Consider the following 17,656-nt stretch of genomic DNA (forward strand, 5'->3'; position numbering starts at 1 on the left):
TATCAGAGGATAATATATGGCTTCGGAAAGGTGTTAGGTCTATAGGCCATGTGTATGAGGGTTCGAACTTCAAGTCTTTTCAACAGCTACAAATTGACTTTGATATTCCTAATACAGCATTTTTCGGTATTTGCAATTAAGACATGCTATACATATACAATTTGTTTGTGATTCTCCTGTATTTTCCCCGTCTCCTGTTAAGTCCTAGGTCTCCAGTCTGGGTTCTAGGGGTAGGGTGTCCTCTATATATGCAGCTCTCAATGATAGAATTTCTCCAGAATTGCTTACTCCCATTAGGCTAAAATGGGAAACAGACATGGACTATCTGACGAACATTGGTCTCAAATATTAGGCTCAATAAAATATACTACACCCTGTGTTAGGTATCAACAGGTACATTTTTATGTCCTGCATAGGGTATACCATACACCTGTTTTTTTGCATCGTGCAGGTCTTAGGGAGGATTCTATCTGTTCTAGATGTGGGGAGGAAAGTGCTGGTTTCTGGCATCTGATATGGGAATGCCTGTTAGTTCATACATTTTGGGAGCATGTTTGGAGAGATATCCTGACCGTGGACCCCTCTTTACCTAGTTTTAGCCCTGAAGTTGGTTTGTTTGTACTTGACCTGGAGGAAACACACTCCCTGACATTGTACCGTTATGTTATGTGTCTTTCTACATTGGCCAAGGTAATTAATTGTAGCTAAAGGGTGGTTTACGTCTGACCCTCCTAATGTGATTAACTGGAGAATCTTAGTCAGCGATGTGATTAGACACGAAAAACATACGTTCAATTCCCATAATGCTATATCTAAATTTCATGACAAATGGGACAGGTGGTGCTATTCAAGATTGGGCAGGGATACTGGTGACGTCACGACTGTATAACTAGTGTTCTCTTTTTCAGCTTTGGATGGGATGTGTCTGTCTGGGCTCAGGTGGAGATGACCAATTTTTCTAAACATAGTATTTCTTTTGATGCAATAGCGTATCTGTGATACTTAATTACTGGTATATTGTATGTTTTATGTATTGAGGCAATTTTTTTTTTATATCTGCTTTGTTGATTTAGTATTCTTGCCTGATTAACAGATATATTTATGTGTTTTGTCCATTTATATCATATGTATATTTTGTCATGTATGCAGCTGATGACTGTGTTTTGTTTTGTATGTATTGTTTGTATAAATGTAATTTGGAAACTATTTTCCAACAAAAAAATTACTCGATTTAAAAAAAAAAAAAAAAAGTCAAATGACAAGTAACAAGCCTGCCCCTAATGCAAATCAACTTCTGCCTGTTTTTAATACATCAATACTTCAGAACAATTTCTTTAAAGTCTAGCAAACTGACTTTTTGGGACATTTGCATAGCTTGGGGCAAAACTGGTGCCTATTGCAGTCGCAATACGCTGTTTAAAATATGACCCGTTAAAATAGAAATTAATATTTTAGAGGATAAAAGAGTTGATAGAAGTTTATCTTGATGTGAAATGCTGATTATAATACAAGTCGTGTAGGCATAATATCTGGAGGGGATATTGCCCTAGATGCATCTATCAGTGGTGATTTATTCGGTGTACTGAGTTTGTTCACCTATTGTCGGTACTATCACCAGATGGTCTTTTACTATTTAGGAATTGCCTTTAAGTTTCCTAAGCACTAGGTGATAAATAAAAGTGAGGTAACATACTATTGTGCCCCCCTTTCTTTCTTCGCTATGTATGCCAACTGATGTGAAAGAAGAGTGTCCTACGGAGGATATCTAAGATACAGCCCGACTCCTAAGGAAATCCACTTAAGTTTTGTTTGGAATATCATTGATGCAGTTTGACTAAACTTATTTTTCTATAAAGTTATCAGGTGGTTTAATGACTTATTGCTCATATTCAATAGGGGTGATAAAAATGTATTTTAGGCATGCTGATTAATGGGCACCTAATGTAGCAATTACATTTTGGGCGCCCATTAATGCATACTGAACAGCAGTTTCGGCAGCCAAACCAGAGACTTATTACACTTTTCTACTTGCCACCTCAGGAGGGTGCAAGCAGAAATTCCAGTGGCTATTGCACCCGAACAGTGCAATAATTGAATTGCTCCATCGAGCGCCCATTAGTCAGAGCCGCTTGCGAAATCCATTGAATCATACCCTTTGTCTTCAGAGATGTGTTGTCAGTGGTTCGAATCCTATTCCAGACATGTTTTTGTGTTATTAATTGGTTGGTTTATGGATCTCTTCACTTATATAATGCATAATATGTATGGGGCAGTAGTAGTAAAATGTCTAATAGACTTCATAGTGAAACCCTAAAGATAGCTTCCTTTTTAGTACCTTGGATACTGCAGCATATTGGTTTAAAAGTATGACAAAAATACTGCAACATACTTGAATGATAAGGTGGCTTAGTACTCATGTCCTATACCTTTAGGATAATGTTGTATCTGGTTCAAATCCTGACACGTTATTTTACAAAATTGGATGTATCATTTTGGGTTTCTTATCTTATGTAATGCATAATATGTCTGACAGCAGTAGTAGTCAAGTTCCAATGTACTTGCTAGTGAAACCCCATAGACAGTGTCTTATTTAGTACGGTTTCTTGAAGATTGCAGCACAATGATTTAAAACTATGACAAAATATGGCTAAATGCTTGAATGATCAGGTGGCTCAGTACTAAGTGATATGATTATAAGAGTTCATAAGATATGAACAACTAGGGTTATGTTCATGTGTTTGTCACATAGTTCTTTATTTATTTTTGATGCATGTACTAGGTTAGACCACCGAATGTCTCCTCACAATCTGAAGACAGTCTTAGTCGTTATAACTTTTTTATAATGTTTTTGTTATTTGTAGTTTTTTTTTATTCAATATTTTTTATTTATTGTTTTTGTATGTTTTTAAAGAAACCATTATTGTGTGTTTACCCCCCTGCACTACTAATTATGTTATGACATAAATTATAAACAAAAAAAATATTTTACTCCCAAACAAATGTATAAACAGAATTACATATAATACAAAAAAAGAAAGAAAAACATTTTACCAGCTTCATCCCTACCATTTATATAAACAGGAGAACATAGACTAATGACTGGGTATATAATTTCTTCCAGGAAGTAAAGTTGTAAAATTATCAGTTCCTAAAGGATCCTCAAGATCTTCTGGCACAGAAAAAAAAATTGGTCTTTTTTTTTATTTTTTTACAGAACCTGAAGTCATATTGCACCAAATGGAAGGTTTATTGGTGCTGCGATGTGTATGTGGTTGGTTAGACTGGTACACGGTTGTCTTTGCCCCATTTCTTCATAATTCGGATGATATATTCTACTTGTGTGCTGCCAGTACTCCTTAGCAAATTAAGAACTTCCCTTAGCGTCTCTCTGTAAAAGGAAAAACAAAATGATTTACAGGCGAAATAGATGTAGACTAATTGCATCTTAAAATAATAAAAATGCTTCCTTTACAATTGAAAATACAATACATTACAGATTGCAATAAGAAAAATCTATATAATAATTAAATAAGTCCATCATGCCTCCCTTCCCTCAATGGCTCCCACTGCCAGCGGGATATGACAGACAAGGAGGCCACCAGAGGGGGTAATGATAACGGACCCGGAACAGAAGACAGTGATGGAGGCAGTACGAAAACTAAAGCGGGATAGAGGGCGAAGGCGGAGCCTAGATGGGACAGAGATATGTGGTGGCGATGAAAAAGAACGAAGAGGGGACAGAATGGATTCATTCAACATTGCCTTAGGAAGCAGCCAGGTGCTGTGAAATGTATTGCAGTAAGTGAGAATTTTATTTTATTTTTATGCCTGATTTTTAACTTTTGATACTGTGTTTTTTAGTTATTTTTAAATTATCTGTATTTTAATTATTCCTCTAGCCATTCATTGTTGTTCTTTATCCATGACAAAAGTGAGTTGTATTATGATGCCATTAATCTAATAAATCAATTGATTATTGGTTATAATTTTTTTTGTTGGGTCACCCCTTATTTGACAATTGCTGACCATATTTCATGTTTTGGTAAGAGGGTGTTCAACCACTTATATCTTAAGTGCTGACACTACCTTTTACAGTCCTATATTACTAGGCTCCTATTTATGGAGAGTAAGGGACTAGTTTTGGATAGTGGAAGTGTCACAATGAAGTTTTGATCTATAAAGTACCCTTCTCAATGCCAGATATACTCTCCTGTTTTCAATTATATTTTCTTTGGGTTACGCTGGGAAACCCATTAGTTCTCCTTAGGTCACAGATATTGGTCACCCGTTGGCGCCTCCTCTGCATTTATTTTTATCTACTGAATATAGGCATGATTCAGATGTGGATGCAATGGCAATATTTACGCAGACTGAGTGACTGTTAGCCATTGAGCATGCGTATAAGTCACACTGAGCGCACAAGGCGTTTGAATTGTGATTACGCTCTCACAGAAGATTCACTTGCAGAGTGACAGGTAGTCAGAATTTGGGGGAGGTAACGGGGGGTGGTTAGAAAAACGCAGCACGCATGTTGAACCATTTAAACACTGTTTTATGGCCCTCCATAAATTAGCAAATGCTTTCTTGCTCACAGCAGGAGAGCCCTTTGCATGCCTGGAGACCCGCTATGTCTGCAACAGCTTAGACTTACTGAGAAGGCTGATGGCTGCCTGATCTGTGATTGATGTTTCCGGTTTTGTGCGTGAGCGGCGGATGAGATGCTTTCAGTGGGTGTCTCTAAGCACTGGACGACGAGTGGCTCATTTGCATATTTTCGCAATTCTGAATCCGTAAGAGATTGCAGCTGAGATGGCATTTGCGTCTATATCTGAATCAGGCCCTGTGTGTCATTCTGAGAGCAAAGCTGAGTAAGGACACATCTATATGTATGCTCTGCTTTTCCCATTATCTGGCTCTGCAGAACACTATGGCACCTTATAAATCAATAATAATAATATTAATAATAATAATACTAATCATAAAAACCAACATTTCATGGATATCACGATGGCTTATGATTATCTTTTAATTCCCCAAAAGGGGTATATTATTTCAAAGGGATAATGTTAAAATAAACAAGTTTCAATTCAACAAATGAGAACTTACTTATATATAGTATAGGTCAGTTTTGCCGTGACTGAATGCTAAACATTTCCTCCAAGAATATTTTCAAACTGTCACGTAATAAATTACATCACCACGTATAATTATACATCACAAAGCATTAATAAGGATATATTTTATAGAAGCTTTTAATACAGTATGTCACTTATGTAGGTGTTTGTGTGTTTATATTTTTACATGCTTAATGCTAGCCATACAGTATACCACTGGTTCCCAAACTGTGCGCCGTGGCACCCTTACTTGCAGGGGTGCCTCAGGTTGGTGGTCCAGCATCAAAACAAAATGATGTAAATAAGTGGACAAACAGAAGTGCAAACCTGTCCACCACCACATAACTGAACCTAAGGATGACAGGTAAGCACAGTTTGCTTCAATCTACCACTTTACATTTTATTTCTGAACTTCTCAATAACAAACTTTTGACTTAGTGGTGCTGTGAAAACAATGCTTGTACTCTAGTGCTCCGTGGTTCAAAGTTTGGGAACCACTGCAGTATACTGTACACAGACTGCTAGCTCACATCATCAAATACTTACTTGGGCTCCCGGCCTGCTAAGATCATCTGAAAGATTCCAACACAAGCTCCCCGCTTTCCCTCCCAGTATTCAGGACTTGGATCAAGTCTTTCTAATATATCAAACGCCTTGGCAGCATAGTAAAACTGACCCATCTATTGAAAAGAAGAAAATGACTGTTAGAATACTTACATCAAGATCATGCAGTATGCACAGTGCTATATAGTTTTCAAATGTATTTTTAGGAAATTAACTAGCCAAGGAAGATACTATTTAAAAGTATAACACAATAAAATGTCCAGCATGTCATCATTTAGTCAGATGGAGAAAGCAGTAACTGAGTAGAAGGGATCCGGTCATATGGTCAACAGTTACCTTGTGAATGTTAATAATGTTGACATTAGAATGTCGACATGGTTCGACTGTCGACGTGTTCACTATGTCAACATCTGAAGTGTTGCCATGTGACATGTCGCCATTCCCAGAATGCCGACGATTAGGGTTAAGGCACCGCCGGGAGGGTTTGGCTATTGGGGGGAGGTTAGGGATAGACTGCGGAGAAGGGAGGGTATTTGGAGGAGGTTAGGGTTAGGCACTAGGAGGGTCAGGGTAGGCACTAGGAAGAGATTAGGGTTAGGCACTAGGAGAAGGGTTGGGGGTAGGGATTAGGGTTAGGGGAACAAAAGTCACTGGAGCACCACTTCTTAGACATCTCCATTGGAACTTCTCCTCATGTGACCGTCGTTACCCGGAAAACAACACTAGAGACACCGCTGCTGGAGACTCTACTAGACCACCAGTGATAGTTTGTTGATAGCCTATCATGTCATCCATGTAGAGATGATGAATGTCGACATGGTCACTGTGGACATGCTAAGCATGTCGACATTTCTTGCGGGTCGAATGGATGCAGTATGTCCCAAATGTGGGGGTACTCCAGGGTGATTTGGGCATCTCCCCTGGGCATACCCGCAGGTGTAGAGTTTTTGGGACAGGTGTTAGGAGCAATTGTCTCTATGGGCATTTCTCAGTCTGTTCTCACACCAACTGTCTGCATACTGTGGTTGAGGATGTCCTAGTCCGGTACACTAGACAATATATTCTTAATCTATGTTTCTATAGCTAACATCTGTAGAGTAAGGCCTGGTCCTGCATTTCAGGAATGGGTTCCTCTAGTTCAGCGGTGGGGAACCTTTTTTCTGCCAAGGGCCATTTTGATATATATATATAACATTATTTGCGGGCCCGCTGCAGGCCTCAACCCTCCGTGTGACATCACACAGTGGTGGAGCCACAATCGCCGGTGATTACAGCAATGCCTGGAGCATCCTGAGGATGCTTCGGGGAGCTGTAAGGGCAGCAGTGTGACCATCTGAAGCGTCCTAAGGACACTCCAGGCAGCACTGCTGCATAGATTCTGGCTGCAGGGTGCCATTCCAGGCACCCTTCTAGCCAGATGAGGCTAGCAGAATAAAAGCTTTGAGGGCCATACCAAATGATTCCGAGGCTCCCCGTCCCTGCTCTAGTTAATATCATGGTGTCCCATTAACGATATGTATATATTGCCCAAAAGGCTGAATCGAAATTTGACCATATTTGGCAGAGGTGGCTACAGTTCAGGTACGCTAAATTATCAGATGACGGCTTCGATATCCCCGTACTTTGATCATTAGCTTGGATCGTTGGTTAGGGCACCGGGTTATCTAGCACTGGCAGTGTTCAATCACATTTAGAAATTCTCTCCTAATACTGGAGGCTGTAGAGGTCTTCTTCATTAAAATCTAAACTTTCTATATCTACGTGCGTATATAAGATATATATTATGTGCTGTTTCTCTGCTTAATATTATTGTAATGCAGTTTTGAATAGAATTTTCTTTCTATTTATATTTAATATAATTGCTGTACTGTGTGTGGAAAACAATAAAAAGAGTACTCAATTAAAAAATAAGAAGCCTGTCGACACTTCAACCATGTCGATATCCTCATGTCAACCTGATGAATGTCGACATGATAACTCGACCAAACACAGACCTGATTAGAAAGGTGATGAGTCTCTATTCTGCAACACTCTAGACTAGTGGTTCTCAAACTCGGTCCTTAGGACCCCACACAGCTCACGTTTTCCAGGACACCCAGCAGGTACACAGGTGTAATCATTACTCACTGACACTTTTTAAAAGATCCACAGGTGGAGCTAATTATTTCACTGACTCTGTGAGGAGACCTGGAAAACATGCACTGTTATGGGTCCTGAGGACCGAGTTTGAGAACCTGTGCTCTAGACCAGTGTAGAGACAGAGCTTGTGTGTTTGACTTGTTAGGAACATAAAAACTCACGTGGATAAGGAAGCTCTATAGTGTACCTCTTTTTTTTTTTTAGTGTGTTCTTACGGTTAGCATTTTTTTACATTGTACATTGCAATATACTCATCAGCATGCTGTTACTGAATATGTTAGTGTATGAGAAATACTGGATAGTAATAATGTGAAAAAAAAAAAGTTAATTAAAAACGTTCGCAAAATCAGAATATCTACCGATTACATCTTTTTTTACATTTCTGTACAAGAAATAAAAAAAAGGGAGTTCTTACTTTGTAACAATCATTAGCAATCAGCTGAAGGAGGCTAAATGACTCTCCAGAGGTTTCCAATTTCAAATACAGCTCCCATGCCATCCTCGGCTTCTTGTTCACAATATCTTAAAATGATTAAAGACAAAGGGCCGTAGTCAATTTGAGGCGTTAAGTCCGCATTCGCGGTAATTTACCGCCGATGACGTCATTATCGCCTGTTTTAGTTTTCCTCCGTATTCAATTTGAATTACTTTCCGCCTAGGCGTTAAGTCAATGCAATGTAATAGGCGGTAAAGTATCGCCTATGAATGGCAGGCGTTAAAAAGTGCAGAATTGGGGTTTTAGGGTGCAACATTTCGGGAACCCCCGTGCAGCCTTCAGACAGTCCCCCAAAGGTAATCTGTGTCAAAAAAAATAAAAAATTGTCAAACAAATAGCCAAACTAACGAAATTAATACTGCTGGGGTCCCAAGTATGTGGCAGGTGTTTTTTTTAATTGCGCAGAGTAGTGGCAGGTGTATTTTTGCCGAATTTATAAAATGACCTTTAGGGACTTAAAAATATGCTAGCACCCATTTTCATGTACCCCAAATTTGATGGGACTACTTTTAAAAACGAAAAAAAAAAAGCTAAATGCTCTTCTGCATCACTTCTTCAATGTCAGGAAAAAAATACCAGCCGCGGCTATTTAAAAACCCCGACTTTCTTCTGCAGGCAAAAACAGAGGTACCCATAGTGATCCCCGAGGTCTGGACATCTTTAGGGGGGTCCTACAATTATTTCCCAAAAATTCCCGTTTGTTTTCGCTGATCCAAGTATCGCCGGGTGCCGTTTTCGCTTAATTTCAAATTGAATACGGGGATACGCGGGCTCACATGCGATACTTTAACGCCTACAAAACAGGCGAAGCCGGCGGAAAGTCCGAGCCGCGTTAACTTAACGGGGCTCGGCTCAAATTGAATACGGGCCAAAGTTAGAAAAAAAAGAAGAAATCTATTATATATTCAACACCCCCTGTGCTGAGCCTATTTAGCGATCGGGTCACATTCCAACCATCAATAAACATCAGTAATTTCTTTATACAGTAGCCACACAAATGATACCAGAAGATATCATTTGTTTGCTCATGTCTGCTGATATGGGAAAGCTATTCTACTGAAAATGTAGGATTATGCTCACCGATAAGACATTATTTTTTTTTCTAAATACTTCATGCTTTATATGGATGGGTTTTTATAATGCCCCATTTTTCTCAACTGATGTGCTAGGCTGCCTAGATTCCAAATGGTATGCCTTGTTGGGCTATCATTATTATCAAATATCAAAATTCTGCATCTGATTCTAGGTGTTGAAAACTAGCGGGAAAAAAAGGAAAATAATTATTATATATATATATATATATATATATATATATATATATATATCTATCTATCTATCTATATCTATATATATATATTTATTACACACCAACAAATGGATGGCACTCCGGTGAATACTTCAATGAAAACAGCCCACACTGGCAAGTGTAAGTCAATGTTTCAGAGGTTTTCCCTCTTTCATCAAGACATCATGATGCACCCAAAAAGCCCCACACCCTCCAGTGCCTGCAAAAGAACTCTTACGCTCCCTACTGGCTAGAAAAGAAGTGCAGCTTACTACTACTTCCCAAGGTATCTTAAGTACATTTTTTTTTCATGTTTAGGTTAAAAATGATAATTTTACATGCTGTGACTAAATTTGTTAAGTGCTAATAATTAAATTTCTGCCTAAAAAATATGTATTTCCCAAATTTCAGCCTTAACTAGGATGTGTGCAGGGTGTGACGTGTGTCCAATTACTTACAACAGCGGGCTAGCCAGCTCAGGTAAATATAATCATTTTTTAACTTCTCACTCTGAATTAATAAGAACACCTAAGACAAAAATGGAAAATATTATAAATTAAAAGAACAAATTACATAATCTGTGTATATATAAAAGCATGAATAAATGACAAATTAATTAGGTATATAATTTAAAAGTAACATTTTTAGCAGGTGTGGCCAACTAGTTCTCAAGGATCACTAACAGCTAACGCTTTTCAGACCGCCAAGCTAGTGCACAGGTGTAGTCATTACGTACTAAGGGCCAGATGTATGAAAAGTTGTTAAATGGGTTTGCAGTGACTGCGCATTTTATATGCTGCAGTTACTGGTTCCATGCATGTAATAATATTTAATTTTTTATTTATTAACAGTTTCTTATATAGCACAGCATATTCAGTTGCACTTTACAACATTAATAGAACAAAACTGGGTAGTAACAGACAAGAGGGTAAGAGGTAAGAGGGTCATAATACAGGGAAGTGATTAGAATGAAGGGGGCGATATGCATCCCTGTAATTTTTTGGCGCCGCTATTAAATAGATAGGTCGTCGATCTGATTTGACAAGTTATGAACCGTCATTGGCACTGTCCCTGGCTGTTGGAAAATGCAGCCAGTGGTTGTGCTTACAATAAATAATATGTATTTTTTTTTTCCAATAAAGCTGCGGGTGCTACTGGGAAGACTAGACCAGCACATGCGCAGATTCTCTGCAAGGAATGGTTACAGACAGGGACGCCATCAGGGAGGCGGGACTGCTGGGACTAGAGTCCAGAGCCCTGTACAGAAAGGGGGTCCGGCCGGCAGCGGAGTAGATAAGCTCCGGGAGCATTTTGAAAGTGGCGCCAGCTGCGAGCCAATCGGCTACATTAGCGGCTCCTGATTGGCTGCCAGTCCGCGAGCTCCGATTAACTCGTGGGCGGCACCAAATTCAAAATGCCGCTGCCTCCCAGCCCCAGGCCCCTGTTTATGTCCAGCGAGTGAGTCCGAGAGCGGCAGCCAGTCCGGCAACAGCCAGCGGGGAAAGGCTGGGCTGGGAGGAAAGCAGCTGGAAGAGCAGCAGCAGGGGAGGGAGCGGCGAGGGGAGAACCTACCTGCTACAGCCCCTGTAAAGAGGAATTTCTCAGGCGGGCAGGAGTGGCTGCAGGGGATCCCACTTCCCATCCAGGTAGAGAGACTCCTGCTTTCCCACCTTCCCCCTGCTCTCCCACTTGTACCCTCTCTCCCACTCTCCCCCTGCTACCCCACTTTTTCCCTCTTTCTCACCCTCCCCCTGCTATCCCACCCTCACCGTTCTTCCACTTTTACCTTGCTCTCCCACCCTCCCCCTGCTCTCCCACTTTTACCCTCTCTCCCACCCTCCCCCTCCCTGCTTCCCATCCTCACCCTGTTCTTCCACTTTTACCTTGCTCTCCCACCCTCTCCCTGCAATTCCACTTTTACCCTCTCTCCCACCCTCCCCTTTACCCCACTCTCCCACCCTCTCCCTGCTCTCCCACCCTCCCCCGTTTACCCCACTTTTAACCTCTCTCCCACCCTCCCCCTGCTTTCCCACCCGCACCCTGTTCTTCCCCTTTTACCTTGCTCCTACTTTTACCCTCTCTCCCACCCTCCCCCTGCTCTTCCACTTTTACCTTGTCTCCCACTTTTACCCTCTCTCCCACCCTCCCCCTGCTCTTCCACTTTTACCTTGCTCTCCCACTTTTACCCTCTCTCCCACCCGCACCCTGTTCTTCCCCTTTTAACCTCTCTCCCACCCTCCCCGTGCTTTCCCACCCGCACCCTGTTCTTCCCCTTTTACCCAGTCTCCCCCTGCTACCCCGCTTTACCCTCTCTACCACCCGCCCACTGCTCTTCCACTTTTACCCTGCTCTCCCACCCTCCCCCTGCTCTTCCACTTTTACCTTGGTCTCCCACTCTCCCCCTGCTCTCTCAGTCTCACCTCTATATTATAGATTAACACCCACCCCCACAGCCCAAACTTTGATATTAGTTTTAAAACTCACCCCTGCTCTCCAACTTTTACCCTCTCTCCCACCCACCCCCTCCCTGCCCTCACCCTGTTTTCCACTTTTACCTTGCTCTCCCACCCTCTCCCTGCTCTTCCACTTTTACCTTGCTCTCCCACCCCCTCCCTGCTCTTCCACTTTTACCCTTTCTCCCACTTTTAACCTCCTCTCCCACCCTCCCCCTGCTACCCCGCTTTTAGCCTCTCTCCCACCCTCCCCCTGCTCTTCCACTTTTACCTTGCTCTCCCACCCTCTCCCTGCTCTTCCACTTTTACCCTCTCTCCCACCCTCCCCCTGTTACCCCGCTTTTACCCTCTCTCCCACCCTCCCCCTGCTCTTCCACTTTTACCTTGCTCTCCCACCCTCCCCCTGCTCTTCCACTTTTACCTTTGTCTCCCACTTTTATCCTGCTCTCCCACCCCCTCCCTGCTCTCCAACTCTCACCTCTATATTATAGATTAACACCCACCCCCACAGCCCAAACTCTGATATTCGTTTTAAAACTAGTTTACACACCAATTAAGGACACATCTCTGCTATAGCTCCACCCACATCCACAGCAATGCCCAGCTCTAAAAAAACTCCCCCCTTCCCATCGCAAGGGGAGGGGCCCTGCCTATTTGACAGTCCCGGGCCCCACAATCTTTGATGGCAGCCCTGGTTATAGACGCCAAAAGAGGAAGAGTGCGATTCCTTAGAGGTGTGAGTTAACACACTCCCCTATTCTGCAATTACGCTTTTGATACATCCGACCGGTAAATGCCCCTGCTTCAAGTCAATAATAGGCAAAGCAGGGTATGACATTTAAGAAGCTTTATACAAAGTTATAATACATCTTCCCCTAACAGTCACATTCTGAAAGATGTGGAACCTTCATTCCTAATAGCTGGAATAAAATGTGCAGTTATCCCTGTTCCCCTACAAGGGAGGAACAGGGAAATGTTTCCTCTCCAAGGGAGGAACACAGACAGTGGACCTGATTCAGACTTAGGAATAGAGAGAGAGATCTCTCTCAACTGATCATCTTGGTGAAACCATGCTGCACTGCAGGTGGGGCAGAGTTAAAATGTGCAGAGAGATTTAGATTTGGGAGGAGTGTTTCCAAACTGACATCTAAATTGTAGAGTAATAATAGAGCTGTGCAGTATTTGTGGGCTACATGCAAAAGCAGCCAGTATTTACCCCACATGTAAAAAAAATTATGTATATACACCCCTTGCATTGCAATATGGTTTGTTCAGGTTCACAGTTGAGAGAGAGATCTCACTCTATTCCAAAGTCTGAATCAGGCCCAGTGTGTGGCCATAGAATGTGATATATCACAGTCTATGGCCACGATATCTGATGGTTTCAGGCTGTCAGATAAAATGTCTATCATTTTGACAGACATTTTAGCTGACAATGTATGTCCAACATTTCACACATTCTACAGATCCACAGGTGGTCTGGAAAAAATGAACCGTTAGGGGTCCTTGAGGACCTATGTAATGTCAGAAGGAACAAAACAGACATTGCAGCAAAACAATCTCACAAGATATCCCAGAACATTTTGTGTATTACGTAATTGTGTTGTACAAAGTGTTGTTATGCTAATACAGCCCTTCTCATCTCACCCTCTGTGTAGAAATTGGTATATTGTGAGCAGCCCCTTTTGTCAGATCTCCAGCTGCTGAGAGTCTGCTTGCTATATATATGTAGTTTTATAACTCATGGAGAGTGCAAGTAGTAGTCATAATATGGAGTAAATTACAGTGGGGATCTTGCTTTGAACTTTCATATATGAGCTCCAGTATAGCATGGATATATGTGGCATCACCGGGTAACACCATCCGAGGGGGTGACACTAAAATAGCAGAGTTGCTCTGCTATTCTGGTGTCAACCCCCTCGGATGGTGTCACCGAGCTGCGAGCACCAGTGAGGCGTTCATCATCCACTACACCAGGCCCTGTGTAAAGAGAGAAGCTGTGTGCTGTGAACGGGGACGTGACATGCAATCACACACCAGAAACTGGCCTTTGGACACCCGGTGACGCCACTGGATATATATTCTCTATAGCTATACCAGTATAGTTACACTATAAGCAAGCCTGGGAGTGTGTTGTGTAACCTACATGCAGGGAGTTTTAGAAGTATAATACTGGTATCAGTCTAGACAATTTCCTGCAGGTGTTCATTAGATGGAGAGCGCCACCAAATAATATATCCGCTCATAGTAATAAGACGCCAACATGAAACAGTCAATCGAGCTAAAATGAATCTTAGTGACTGACCTGAAATGTGTTTGTATCCATAACAGCGCAACAACTGAAACATATTGAACTTATTTTGTACATTTCTTTTCTTGATAAAGGAAATAATTTGGCAAAAGAAACAAAACTAGAGCACCCCATACAGTTTACCCCATACTTATATTCTACTCACCTCCTCAGCTTCTTTATAGTTTCCAGCTGCAGCTTTGGCTTGAGCATAGTTAAAGTTAAAAGAGTCATCACTGTAGAAGTAGCTCTGAATTGATATATATAAAAAAAGAATCAATATTTTCCATCTACTGGAAAGAACACAATTAATAAAACTTCTAATCCACTAAAGTAAAATGGAATAAAATCCCCCAAAAATCTATGCAGCACATTATTTTCTTAAGAAAAGTAATGAATTGGCCTTATTATATAGTTACAAATGTGTTAAGCTGGGTACACACTATACGTGTGTGCGCCCGATTGCACATGCATGAAAGTCCTTCATCCCATCTGCTGTGCTACACAGCAGATGGGATAATGCAATGAATGACCCGATGCTGTTACAAGCACACATCGCACTGGATAGTGAAGTGTATGGCGCGTGCAATGATATTTTAAAAAGATTACTAATAAAAGTTGTGAGGTAAAGTGTCAGTAATATTACTGTACTGACCTTAATAGAGTTAAGGTAGATCAAGACATCATCAAACTGGCGCAATAGAAAGAAACAAGAGGCCATGCACTGTCTTCCAGGTATTGTATCTATTAAAGAAGATAAAACATTTTATAACAAATATATTTTTCCAAGGTTGTATGGTTTCAATGGGATTGAATGTACCGGCCCTGCCCCTTCAGCGTCTGAGTTTGTGACATCACTTATACACCAGCCTGAGAAAGCAGACGTAGGCTCTGAGAAACATGTTGCTAGGTATTCATTATTAGAATCCTCCACTCATTCATTTCTCCTTTTTCTACTTTTAAGATTTGGAATTATCTTTGCTTTATTTTTTTATTTTTGCATTTTTATATATTTTACATTTTCATTTAAACAGAAATTGTTGTATGTTTTTTGAGGTCTGTTGAAATTAACTACATACCGCTAAGACCTTTTTATCATATACAGATTAAGAAATAATTTACTGTTTTATAAAGAAATTAGTCTATATCCACAATTATTTTTGGACTGGGTATAAGGACCCATACCAACGGACATCGGGATGAGAAAATGAATGTCCAAGGCGTATAATATATCCCATTCAAGGTGAGTACACTACATATTTTGTAAAATCTTGGATTGGGTAAATTGTTCTGTACCATGGAGGTTTGTTGTATTTATTTCTCCATTTACAACACTACGTGTGGGAGGAATTGAAGACCTCACCTTAAAGGCCAACGTTGCATTCTGCAACCACCGCAGGACCACGGTGAAAATTGGGTCCAACGTCTACAACTTACTTCTACAGGGTGAGTTTATATCAACCTTTCACGATTTATAAAACATTGTTACAGTTTTACACTATATATTTTCTTTTTCATATATTTTTTGGAGAAAAATACCAAAGAGAAAAGATTTTCATTAGATCACAGGAAGCGCCGGAACCCCTTCACAATACAATTATCCTTTTGAGGGGCCTTGTTGAAAGCTCCTGCTGTTCCTGGCTGCATTCTGGGTCTCTCGTTAGACTTCACAGGGAACATAGCGCCAGCCACTTACATCTGTAAATCACTTATATAATGTCATGACATAGTGCAGAGAGGGCAGGGCCTCCAGCACCAGTAAGTGTAGCACTGAGGATGCTCCGATTAGCTGTCTAGGCTGCAGGGTGCCTGTCTGGATCATCCAAAAGATGCACCAGGTGGCACTGCAAATCCGAGGTCCGCTGCTAGTGAAATAAGGGAGATTTTGATTTGTGGCTCCCAAAAATACAAAATTATACAGAATATATCAGTGTGTTGACCTGGAGAGGAAAATTATTAAAAATATTTAAACACACAGATGTGTCCTCATCTACCCTGCTCTAGCCACAATACATATATATTTATACAGGACGCTCACCAGATTTGTAATGAACAAACAGGAACAGTTTATTCCATAAATACCTTTACACAGGAGTGTAAACAAGACAGACTATGTTTCAGTCCTTTCAAGGACCTTAATCATAGGAACCCACATACCAGAGCATTCATAATATTCATATATTCAGAAACCTGGTAAGGAACAAATACAGTCCCAATAATCGATAAATAAATTATTAGTAGCAAATAGACATACAATTCAATCCTTTAGGCACAAGCTCAATTGTAATAAGTTGTTACAATAGTACTGGTTGCGAAAAGGTAGATAGCTTAAATAATATTAAAGTCTGTAGTAGTGCTATAAAATGGGTATATCCCAAAGTCAAGGTTCCACATGTACTCACAAATCCATGGACCCTTGAGTGAGTCTGCAGACGTCCATTGACTGCAATGATATATTAACCCAGCTGACGATGACAGTCTGGATAAGCAGCATTCCAGGGTTGACTGATACAGCACTGTAAATCTGGGTACACACTTAACGATGTGTGTACCCAGTGATGCGACGCCTGACGGGCCAACATATTGGGCAGCCGGTACACTTTACATGATCCGACGCCCCGACCGTTCGGTATGTCTGGCACCTGCTCCATTCACCTGCTTGCCGTTGTTCATCACATTGACCTGCATGTACTGCAGATCTGTTGATGCGACGACCCCACGGGAGAGCCCAAGAGGCAATATAGTGGGTACACACTTGCTGATGTATACGATATGTCGGTCCAATCTGCTGGATCGGGGCGACATATTGTCTAACGTGTACCCAGCTTCAGGGTGACCATCCCTCAAAAGCACCAGTCCAAAAGGCGGCTGATGCTGGCTGTCTAACCGACAGCAGCACAGTGTCAAGGCAGTAACAAGCAGGTAATGGTGAAGAAGAGCTCCCAGATTGAAGCTCGGTCTCAATGTTTCCACTAGTCAGTCAAATGCAAACATGTTTCGTTCCACTATGGGAAATTTATCACTCTATTGCTAGTATCTAGTCCCGACCAAATTGTACAAAATATTAGTTTCCTCTTTGTTGAAGAAATTGCCAAATGGTGGCCACTTTTCTTTTTTTGAGGTCCTTTCCTTCATTACCGCACTGACTGGTATTAATGTTCCATTTCAAATTACTCTACACCTACACTCCCAAATACTCGTAATTACTCTTGAGGGTAAGGCATTACTGGCAAATAGCATAGAATACTTGACCAGGATATTAGCACTAACCCTTCCACGTTGGTACTTGTCAAGAGCAATAGCAATATTTTCTTC

General features: G+C 41.1%; 1 protein-coding gene across 1 annotated transcript in view; it reads right to left on the reverse strand.

Annotated features, from left to right (window-relative positions):
• Nucleotides 1-3,055: 3,055 nt before the first annotated feature.
• The window catches only part of IFT56 (intraflagellar transport 56), a 128,375-nt gene continuing 113,774 nt past the window's right edge, over nucleotides 3,056-17,656 (reverse strand). The window contains exons 13-18 of the mRNA XM_088468117.1: nucleotides 14,997-15,085; nucleotides 14,508-14,591; nucleotides 10,057-10,126; nucleotides 8,233-8,339; nucleotides 5,661-5,794; nucleotides 3,056-3,388 (exon numbers count right to left, since the gene is read on the reverse strand). Coding sequence (XP_088324243.1) covers nucleotides 3,277-3,388; nucleotides 5,661-5,794; nucleotides 8,233-8,339; nucleotides 10,057-10,126; nucleotides 14,508-14,591; nucleotides 14,997-15,085 — 596 coding nt within the window. The 3' untranslated portion in view covers nucleotides 3,056-3,276. The remainder of the gene's footprint in view (nucleotides 3,389-5,660; nucleotides 5,795-8,232; nucleotides 8,340-10,056; nucleotides 10,127-14,507; nucleotides 14,592-14,996; nucleotides 15,086-17,656) is intronic.

The sequence above is a fragment of the Taudactylus pleione genome, unplaced genomic scaffold, assembly GCF_031769625.1.
Source record: "Taudactylus pleione unplaced genomic scaffold, aTauple2 ptg000080l, whole genome shotgun sequence".
NCBI classification, from domain to species: domain Eukaryota; kingdom Metazoa; phylum Chordata; class Amphibia; order Anura; family Myobatrachidae; genus Taudactylus; species Taudactylus pleione.